Source organism: Metschnikowia bicuspidata (genome assembly GCF_001664035.1).
Source record: "Metschnikowia bicuspidata var. bicuspidata NRRL YB-4993 chromosome Unknown METBIscaffold_2, whole genome shotgun sequence".
Classification (NCBI taxonomy): Eukaryota; Fungi; Ascomycota; class Pichiomycetes; order Serinales; family Metschnikowiaceae; genus Metschnikowia; species Metschnikowia bicuspidata.
The window spans coordinates 1,243,897-1,254,368 of record NW_017387732.1 but is presented as its reverse complement, the minus strand read 5'-3'; the positions used below and the strand labels follow the sequence as shown (position 1 = coordinate 1,254,368).

The window sequence follows — 10,472 nt, the reverse complement described above, 5'->3', positions numbered from 1 at the left end:
GAACCAGAACTCGAATCCTGAATTTGCCCAGAAAATGTTATATTATTCCAATCTCTCATTGAAAAGCTAAATGATGAGGAATCTGCTGACTTATTGTTCAATTACTTTCCAAAAACACTATACACAGATCCTGATATCGTGGACTTTTTGATTGCATACTTTGGTCAAAGTCCGAAATATCGTACCAACTTTGAGTATATTACTAAAAGCTTGAAACCTCCCTTAAAGAGAAACACGCTCTCGCTGTTATTTGCCTCTTTTATTTCTCAAGACAGGGAAGAGGCAGCAGAAAAGATTCTTCAGGTAATATTCAAAACAAAAAACGGTATTAACTCGGAAGACTTTCAGGTTATCATAAAAAAACTCCTTGCAAAACATCAAATAAGACAATGTGTTGATATGTGTCTTCGGAACGATTTTCGAGTGTCCTTTAAAGGTTCCATGAATGTTTTGGAGTATTTATTGGCGCATAGAAAACTTCCGAGTTCAGAAACACATGCAGATTACGATTCATATGAAAATCTTAAGGAATTATTCTTGGAGAAACTAATTCGAGATCTTTATAAAAGGACGAACGGTAGGGATATTCATAGCCTATTCACCACCACACTTTTCAAACATTTTTCTACAAACATTAACAACAGGGCTACCCGAAAACTATACCTGAGTTTGAGCTATATCATCAGTAAGACGACCAGTGGAAATGTGAATGTTGAATCCTATGACATACCTGCAGAATTCGGCAAGTTTCTTTTAATTGATTCAGGAAACAGAGTCCAATGTCTTGAAATCATTCTTAGACAAGCCAAAAACGAAAAGGACCAACTCATCATAAATTGGTGTGCTTCAGAATTGCAGATTGCTGGGATACCGCTGAGAGACATCGAAAAGTACTATTGTTAAACTATTCATATAACAAATGTAGTATATCACAATAGAAAGGCGATAGTAAAAGTCACTTCGTATGCTTTTGTCTCAATTGTATTATGTATTTACAAGTTTGCGCTAGGATCACATTTATTTTTTGCCCCTTCTCTTTTCCCTCAATCTTCCGCCCTTTTGGACCTCCGTCACGTTGTTTCCCAAGAGCTCGACCAAACCATCAGTTTGTTGCTCTTTATTCTCCGCAGGTTCTTCTTGAAATTGGGCAAACTTTTTCATGAACAGACCAACTCTACCCGTGGTACTAAGATCACCGTTTGACAAGTCTGAACGATTAGGATTCCACAAGGCATTATTTTTCTGATCACTGATTAGACGGATTTCATCTTTTGGTGCTTGAGATCTTCTTTTGATGACAGATCCGTCGCTAAATTCGACAAGAGTATCAAACTGATGAAAGATGGTTGGTCTGGCGGCTCCCATCTTGATTTTCTTCATAACTCTGCGGTTAGAGAGATGGACGTCGTTCACCATGGCAATCTTCCTAGAAACATTCCGCAGGAATTGGATTTGGACACCAGCTTGAAGCGTGGATCTTGAGCTACAAAACATGTCGAAGGAATGCGTTAATAGATGAGAGCGATACTGCAATCAATGATGAAGATTTTCGGGTCTTTTTTCCCTTGACCAGGATGCGCACAGTATAGTGCTGAATATTAACATGTGCAAACAATACCTTCCGAGGGCGCCATTTGACAAATAAAAATTGGTCGCATAGCCATTAAATCAGATTTCGTTGCTTCTGACTGAATAATCATAAAAAAAAATCTGATTCAAAATTCCCACAGGGTGAGGCTGCCCTGTGTTATCACGAGCCAAAACTTGATTCGCGCACATCCAGCCTCCCATTTTTTTTGTTGAGATCAAGAGACTTTTCAGTGAGAAGGAACATTCTAAGAGCACAAAAAATGTCGTTTGCTAATCAAACACCTACAATTGTAGTGTTGAAGGAAGGAACAGATGCATCACAGGGCAAGGGTCAGATCCTCAATAATATCAATGCTTGTCTTGCCATTCAAGAAACTCTCAAACCCACCTTAGGTCCATTTGGCTCGGACATCTTGATTAAATCTGCGAACGGCAGAACCACCATATCTAATGATGGAGCCACTATTTTGAAGCTTTTAGATATTGTTCATCCAGCTGCTAAAATGTTGGTGGATATCTCTCGCTCGCAAGATGCTGAGGTTGGCGATGGTACAACGTCCGTCACAATTTTGGCTGGTGAGTTCCTAAAAGAAAGCAAAACATTCATTGAGGATGGAATTTCACCCCATTTGATAATCAAAGGTTTGCGTACTGCGTGTGATTTGGCTGTGGACAAGATCAAAGAAATTCAGGTTGAAATCCAAAAAGATGATGCCACAAATTTCAGAGATCTCTTGGAAAGATGTGCAACAACAGCGATGTCGTCAAAGTTAATCAGTAGGAATTCCAAATTCTTCACCAAGATGGTTGTTGATGCTGTTATGTCCTTAGATGAAAGCTTAGACGAGTCTTTAATCGGTATCAAGAAAGTTCCAGGAGGTGCTATGGAGGACTCGTTATTTGTCGACGGTGTTGCCTTCAAGAAAACCTTTAGTTACGCGGGTTTCGAGCAACAACCAAAAAAGTTCACCAACCCTAAGATCTTGTGTTTGAACGTTGAATTAGAGCTCAAAGCAGAAAGGGACAACGCCGAGGTGCGCGTCGAGCAAGTCAAAGACTACCAAGATATTGTTGATGCTGAATGGAAAATCATCTTCAACAAATTGGACGCAATAAGCAATGCTGGCGCTGACATTGTTCTTTCGAAATTGCCCATTGGCGATTTGGCGACTCAATATTTCGCTGACAGAAATATATTTTGTGCTGGCAGAGTCGCTGCCGAAGATATGGACCGTGTGATTAAAGCTGTGGGTGGGTCTGTACAGTCAACAGTCACTAAAATTGATGCTGATAATCTAGGCACGTGCAAAGAGTTCGAAGAAGTCCAAATTGGTGGAGACCGTTATAATTTGTTCCGCGGTTGTTCAGAGGCCAAGACTTGCACACTTGTTTTGCGTGGCGGTGCCGAACAAGTTATTGCCGAGGTAGAAAGATCTTTGCATGATGCTATAATGATTGTGAAAAGAGCTGTGAAGCATAGATCTGTTGTGGCTGGCGGAGGTGCAATCGAGATGGAGATTTCGAAGTACTTGAGAGAGTATTCCAAGACTGTGGCAGGCAAACAGCAACTAATCATTGGGGCATTTGCAAGAGCTTTGGAGGTTATCCCCCGTCAATTGTGTGAAAACGCTGGCTTGGACGGAATTGAACTCTTGAACGTTTTGCGTAGTTCTCACGCCAAGGGTGAGACATGGTACGGTGTCGACTTTCAAAAGGAGTCTGTTGGAAATAATATGGAAAGCTTTATCTGGGAGCCATCGCTTGTTAAGACAAACGCCCTTCAATCTGCGACAGAGGCTGCCACGTTATTGCTCTCTGTTGATGAGACCATCAAAAATCAAGATGACCAAGCCAACGGGGGACGTGGTCAGGGAGCTTTTTAGCTGCGCTGTTCTAAATAGGTACTGGCAAGATTTTGTCAACTTAATACAGACGAACTTGGTTGGATCGTCGTCTTTGGCGCCAGAAGTGTCTCCTGTTCAGACACAGAGTACGAGTTATAAACTGATTCCAGGATTGTAGGATGAAAAACAGTGCCAAAATTGCAATAGTGTTATAAACAATTAATTATTCTACAGAAGGTTGAAGTTTAATGGTGTCATTGGAACAGTTTGATCGTCGTGATGGGTGAAAGTTCCCAATCTTGGTAGATTTCACCCGTCGGTGAAACGAGCTCGATTTCCTTAGCCATACAAGGCATGGTTGATGATATCCCTTAAATGCATTGAAATTTTGGGTCTTTTGAGATCAGAAGAAATCCATGGTATTGATTATTGCCATGAGAAGGAAATGGATGATTATTGCCATGAGAAGGAAATGAGAGGGCTAAATACTACGACTCTACAATTTATGTATAATATTCAAGTATCCGAAATAAGACGCGAGATGCATGGTAATACGCGTTCTCAAAGGAGACTCGACTTTAACATCACATGTGGACAAAAGAATGAAGGAGACTGCTACACGAAAGGGAGTCTCTATTGGTTGTATATAAGAGGGATTATATAACCATGTACCGGTTCTGGAGAAGTAATCTTCTTGTTGAGAAAATAAACGCGCCTGGGCGCAATTCACAAGCGCTTATTCATACACGGCTGCATATATGGTCGTATGTGCAGAACACTACGAAATATACATCTTTTTACAACACCCCAACATAGAGTTTTCCTTACTTTTGCTTCAAAAGCAGCTATATTCTTTCAGATAATATTCTCTACAGGCTTGGAAAGCCACAGGATACCGGCCAAATTTCTTAGCCCTACGAAAAAGAAATCGGTATCTGTTGCGCGTTTACTCAACAACCTTCAGCCTCTCGCGCTTTAATGCATCGCGGTGCCGTGGATTGAAAGGCCCAGTTGGAAACTGGAAACTCGCACACGCTTCACGTCTCGGTTGGCGAGCAGCGCGTCTTCATGCAGGACGTTTCCCTCCTGTGTCCCTCCTGGTGCGATCAAATTCTGTTTTCGCGACGCGGCTGCTCCTCTTTCGAGATTCCTTTAAAAGCCCCGAGGCTTCAGCGTTGGTTTCTCAACCAGCATTTCTATAGGTTTTTGACAATACTTTCACCACAACACAGTTTTTGCCCAAAAGCTTATCGCTTAGGATACTATCAGAACAATTGACTTGGTCTTCTATCCTTTTCCTATATCCGAGCTGAATAGCCCCATACACATTCTTTTTCCTTTCCACACCCACAAGCCAGCTTGTGTTTCCTTCTTTCCAACCCCGTTCCAGATTTCCCAGAAAACCTTTGTTTCTTTGAGCAGTTGATTGTTATACAAAGTCGCATTTCGGATTCTGGCAAATTTTCTGAAAGACACTACAAGAGACGAGTCGTTTCTTTTTCTGCTCGAGCAAGCGTGTGTTTCTTTTTTTGGCTGCAATTCGAACTCACCATTCTCCACAATTCACCGGTGCAAGATTGACCCCTGATATACCCCATTTCCTCTTCATCTGTTTGCTTCAGACACTCTGAATCATTTTGCTATAGCAACGAGATTGCTCTTTAGCGATATAACATAAATCTACGAGAGATATATAAAAAAACATGTCTTCCAGACTTTTCGGGCCCCCTCAGCCCAAGCCAAGAAGCTATCCTTACGTGCTAGAGGCACTTGAAACACAGGCCAACATGAAGCTCACCAAGGAATACTCCAAAGATGTCAAACAATGGCTATCGGTGTTGGAGGCTCAGCTGAGAGTCAACCCACAAATGATTGATATACAGCCCGAAGTTCAGTGGTATATGAGACCATACCTTTTAGACTTCCTAATCGAGCTCCATTCTTCATTCCGCTTGCAGCCGTCTACTTTATTTCTCTGCGTTAACATCATAGACCGGTACTGTGCCAAACGGATTGTTTTTAAGCGTCATTATCAGCTAGTTGGCTGCACTGCTCTTTGGATTGCTGGCAAATATGAAGACAAAAAACTGAGAGTACCGACATTGAGAGAATTGGCTATTATGTGTCGTCAGGCTTATGACGAGGAAATGTTTGTTCAAATGGAAATGCACATTCTCTCCACACTCGAATGGCTGTTGAGTCACCCGCTGCTTGAGGATTGTCTTCGACTAGCTATTTCTGAAGCAGGTGTCTCGCTGAATGTCACACCGTGCAAATACAACCGCCCAACGAACTGTCAAAATGATGCCATGGCTCTGAAAGTCTCAGCGGTAACAGCCGTTGGAAGATTTTTTTGCGAGCTTTCTTTGTACGACAGATTCTTCTTGACGATGCCATCCTCGTTAGTTGCAGTCTCGGCCAACTTATTAGCATGTTCAATGTTGGGTATTCCGACTGCTGCGTCTTACTTGAGTAATCTTGTTGATAATATACGCAAAGAAAACAGCAGCTTGCGGGGTTTTCTGGCTGGTCCAGATGACGAGAACGAGGTCCCGAGCGTATATGGCCCATTCCTACTGGGGTTCGATGCACATGCATTGAATATGATCCGAAGAATAGCCATTGTGATGATGATGCACACAGTAGATCTCTCTGAGGTCATACAACGAAAATTTGAGGAGTTGGGTGTCATTCCAGTGATTCACAACTTTTCTAATCGGCATACTATTACTATGCAGATTATAAACGAACAAGGGCAATCGGTATTATCTGACAGCACATTAAATCCGCTCTCCCCCGAATTGACACGCGCAGCTGATGTCATGTTACAGCTTGGATTCTCCGACGGAAAGGTGATCAGAGCTTCGCACTCTAAACCAGACGCTATGCCATCAACCCCTCCTCTGGCCTCTCAGTCACTGATTTTCTCACATCAGGATTCTTCCGCATACCCTACTCCAATTATCCGAACTAATTCTGCTGCATTTGCTGCTTATTCCCCGATTCCTGACAACGATCTGAGCTGGAATCTGCCAATCGCGTCAAAATTGAGAGTGTGAAATGGTAGCATATCTGACCTCACTGAATTTAGATTCACTTGATGTATATCTGAGAAACTTGCTACAACTTGCGGAATCTCAGATGTACATGCTGATCACCTGTAAGGATCAATTTTATAGAGCAGCTTGCAAAATTGATGTCAAATGCTGAGAACACGTCCTTAATACCTATAAATTGAATAAAGAATCGAATTCATCAGTTGTCGGAAGGCGTTTCTGTAGAGTCTCGCAGGCACATCATACATGGCCCGATAGACTTTCGTCCAAAAAATGTTTACTGTCATGTCAATAAACACGTAGGAGAACGTTTTGCCGTCACCGGCACGAATAAGGGAAGTATTGTTGACTGCTCATTGACTATACAGAGGGGAGGTGTCCAAGTTAATAAAAAAAAGAGAACTTCATACTTGTGAGTTTGCCGGTAAAGTTTGTTTACGTGATTGAGTTCGCACTTGATTACGTGCCATTCAACGGTTGTTCCTCCCCAACCTCTTTGTAAAGCCGTCCAAAAAATGCTTTAGAACCCCGAATAAGATTGCAAAACAGCAATAGAAAAAGCAAAGCAAAAAGCTGGGATTTTCATGAGAAGAGCTCTCAAAATCAAGTGCAAAAATTTACACACATGAAATTTAATGAACTCACAATACACTCTAATGGTGTTGTGCATTAAGTGAGGTGGCAGTTCAGACCAATTCTTTGCTATGCTCGTGCTAAGCCTGTGTACTAGTAGGCACGACAGAAAAACAAACAAGAACAGACATTCCACCAGGAAACCGCACAGATCGCTTCACAGTCACGTGACGAGATAGTTTGCCATGTTGGCTTTCGAGAAACAATAGAAGATAATCCGTACTACAAAAGGTTGCCGCTGAAACCGTTGTTTGCCATCAAATCACTATTGCTTCAGCTCACTCTCTTAAAAAAACTCACTCATAATGGCAGACGACGACTTGACGTCCCAAAATTACGTTTGGGTACCGGACAAAGACGAGCTTTTTGTCCGAGGCTGTATCACAGACTACTTACCCACTGGAGCCGTCCGAGTGGCAATCAAAAATGGCGTACAAGAGTCCACCAGAGAAGTTGAACACAACCTTGTTGAAAATTGCAATCCTGTCAAATTCAACAAATGTGACGACATGGCCGAGCTTACTCATTTAAACGAACCTTCTGTGATCTACAACTTGTTCCTTCGATACAATGACGATTTGATCTACACTTACCTGGGTCTCTTTTTAGTTGCTATTAACCCGTATAAGAAACTTCCCATATATGAGAATCATGTATTAAAAAAATTCCATGGGCTTTCCCGAAAGACGGACGAGAGGTTGCCTCCACATATTTTCGCCATTGCAGAGAATTCACACAGAAATTTGGTTGCTAACCACAAGGACCAGTCCATTTTGGTCACTGGAGAAAGCGGCGCAGGAAAGACCGAAAACACGAAGAAAATCATCCAATACCTCTCTCTGATCTCAACTTTTGATGAGATTCTGACTCACACGGAAATGAAGGATGATATTCACGAGAAAATCTTACGCGCTAATCCGATCTTGGAAAGCTTTGGAAATGCCAAAACAATCAAGAATAATAACTCATCGCGGTTTGGTAAGTTTATCAAAATATATTTCGACTCAAAAGGCCTTATAAGCGGAGCAACTATTGATTACTACTTACTTGAAAAGTCTCGAGTATCCCATCAACTGAAAGCGGAACGGAACTATCACGTGTTCTACCAGATGCTTCTGGGCGAGACAAAAGAAACGCTTAGTTCGAAATACTCCCTTCTGAATGACTATTTGCAGTACAAGTATTTAAGTTCGTCAGCAGGAACTATTCCACAAATCGATGACGCAATAGAGTTCCGACATTTGAACGAATCGTTTCGTGTCATGGGCTTTTCTGAGGCAGAAGTCGAGAGCATTTTTTCTGGATTGGCGGTCATTTTACATTTGGGAAATGTGGATTTTATTTCATGGAAATCGGACCAAGCTAGTTTTTCCAAGGATGTAAAGATGGATATTATCTCAGATTTGCTTGGTATTGATGAGGATGAACTAACACAAAATTTATTGAAGCCCAAGGTGAAGGCCGGAAGAGAATATATGCACAAGCTGCAAAAGCCCCCGGAGGTGAAAAGCACCATTGATGCATTTGCAAAGCACTTGTATGAAAAATTGTTTCAATTCATTATCACACGCATTGATGGCTCTCTCATGGCAGAAGATGTTTCAAACGACCATTTCATTGGTGTATTGGATATTGCAGGGTTCGAGATTTTTGAGATGAATTCATTTGAGCAGCTTTGTATCAACTATACCAACGAAAAACTACAGCAGTTTTTTAATCATCACTCGTTTATTCTTGAGCAGAGTGAGTACCTCCGTGAGGATATCCAATGGGAGTACATTGACTTTGGTTTGGACCTTCAACCTACAATTGATTTGATAGAGACCAAACATCCGATGGGAATTTTGGAAATCCTAAATGAACAATGTGTACTACCCAAAGCATCAGAGGAGACCTTCATGGATCAATTGCTTGAAACTTGGGGCAAGGGTGAAACAAAACAATTTAGGCCGAATAGAGCCAGATCAGGATTTATCATCGACCACTATGCCGGCTTAGTGGAGTACAATATTGAAAACTGGCTTGACAAAAATAAGGACCCAGTCAGTGAAAACGTATTAAAACTTATGTCTGACTCCACAAAACCTTTTGTTAGGAAATTGTTTGCGACCACAGAGGAAATTGGGCTGCCAATGAAAAATAAAGGTAAAACTAAACTCAAAACAGTTACCCAGAAGCACAAGGAGCAACTTTCTACTCTCATGGAGCAACTTGGAAGGACTGAGCCGCATTTTGTGCGGTGCATCCTCCCCAATTTGGCGAAGAAATCAAATAAGTTTGACAAGGAATTGGTACTTCATCAGCTTCGTTGTAACGGTGTCCTAGAAGGAATCAGAATTGCTAGAGCTGGGTACCCGAATAAGATGACATTCGGGGAATTCTTCGAAAGGTATTCCATTCTTTGTAATGACGCTGTTTTCACTAAGAATTTGAAGGCCAACTGCGAGCTTGTACTCAAAGACATTGCTCTAGATGCCGAATTCTTCAAGATTGGTATATCCAAGTTGTTCTTCAAGAATGGTATTTTAGGCCGACTTGAGGAGCTTCGTGATATAGACATAAAGCGCCATCTTACGAACTTTCAGAGCGTATCACGTGGTCAGCTTGCCAGATCCAGGATCAAGAAGCAAATTGCAATCATACAAGCATCACAAGTCGTCGCAAGGAATTTTCAAAAACTCGATGGACTTGTCAATAATTCAGAAAGCCCTTGGCTCAAGCTATTCATCAGATTGAAACCTTTGTTGGAAGATTCGGTCAAAGTCTTAGATAGCAGGGAAATGAATGAAAGCCTAAAGAAAATAAATGGCAAATTAAAGGAGTCTGAAACATCCAAGGGCATCTTAGAAACAGAAAATATTTCACTAAAGGAGAGGCTCAATACTTTGGAAAGTGAAATTCTTAAAGTGAACAAGTCTGCGGCTGAAAAGATGGAAAAGTTGAAAATACTCGAGGGAGAAGAGAAGTCAAGAAGTCTAAAGTTAGATGATACCTCGAGGCAACTATCTGAAGTTCAGGCTGTGAGTGCAACGATAGCTAAAGACAAGCTCGAACTCGCCGCTAAAATTGCAGAATTGCAAAACTTGATTGGTAAAATGGAAGAAGAAATTGTTACTTTACAGCAAGAAAAAGATCATCAGTCTCTGACTGTTAAGAGGCTCGAGGAAGATGTGAAGCAACACACTACCCTTGACACGGATTATCGAAAGGCAATCTCAATCATAAAGACACTCGAGCAAAAATGTCAGAACCACAAAGAAGTTACTAAGAGTTTGGAATCCAATAAAATCGAGCTCGAAAAAAAGTCTGAAGAACTCGAAAGCTCTCGCTCACTCATAAAAATGAATGT

The 10,472-nt window shown here is 41.5% G+C and overlaps 4 protein-coding genes across 4 annotated transcripts in view; 3 read left to right on the top strand and 1 right to left on the bottom strand.

The window, feature by feature from the left end:
- The window catches only part of METBIDRAFT_67615 (uncharacterized protein), a gene marked incomplete at its 5' end in the record, with an annotated part of 4,806 nt that extends 3,851 nt beyond the window's left edge, over positions 1-955 (top strand). Inside the window, one exon of the mRNA XM_018858366.1 lies at positions 491-955. Coding sequence (XP_018712681.1) covers positions 491-903 — 413 coding nt within the window. The 3' untranslated portion in view covers positions 904-955. The remainder of the gene's footprint in view (positions 1-490) is intronic.
- A 62-nt stretch (positions 956-1,017) lies between these two features.
- Positions 1,018-1,686, bottom strand: MRPL36 (mitochondrial 54S ribosomal protein bL31m; the record flags this gene model as incomplete). Its single annotated transcript, XM_018859267.1, has 1 exon — positions 1,018-1,686. The coding sequence occupies exon 1, from the start codon at positions 1,492-1,494 to the stop codon at positions 1,018-1,020; it is 477 nt and encodes a 158-aa protein (XP_018712680.1). The 5' UTR covers positions 1,495-1,686.
- Positions 1,687-1,797: 111 nt separating this feature from the next.
- CCT7 (chaperonin-containing T-complex subunit) lies at positions 1,798-3,877 on the top strand. The gene has a single exon (XM_018855775.1). It carries the CDS (start codon positions 1,851-1,853, stop codon positions 3,471-3,473), a length of 1,623 nt encoding a protein of 540 aa, XP_018712679.1. The 5' UTR covers positions 1,798-1,850; the 3' UTR covers positions 3,474-3,877.
- CCN1 (Ccn1p) lies at positions 3,714-6,493 on the top strand (the record flags this gene model as incomplete). Its single annotated transcript, XM_018858741.1, has 4 exons — positions 3,714-3,717; positions 3,904-3,941; positions 5,168-6,222; positions 6,295-6,493. 4 exons carry the CDS (start codon positions 3,714-3,716, stop codon positions 6,491-6,493), a joined length of 1,296 nt encoding a protein of 431 aa, XP_018712678.1.
- Positions 6,494-10,472: the final 3,979 nt, after the last annotated feature.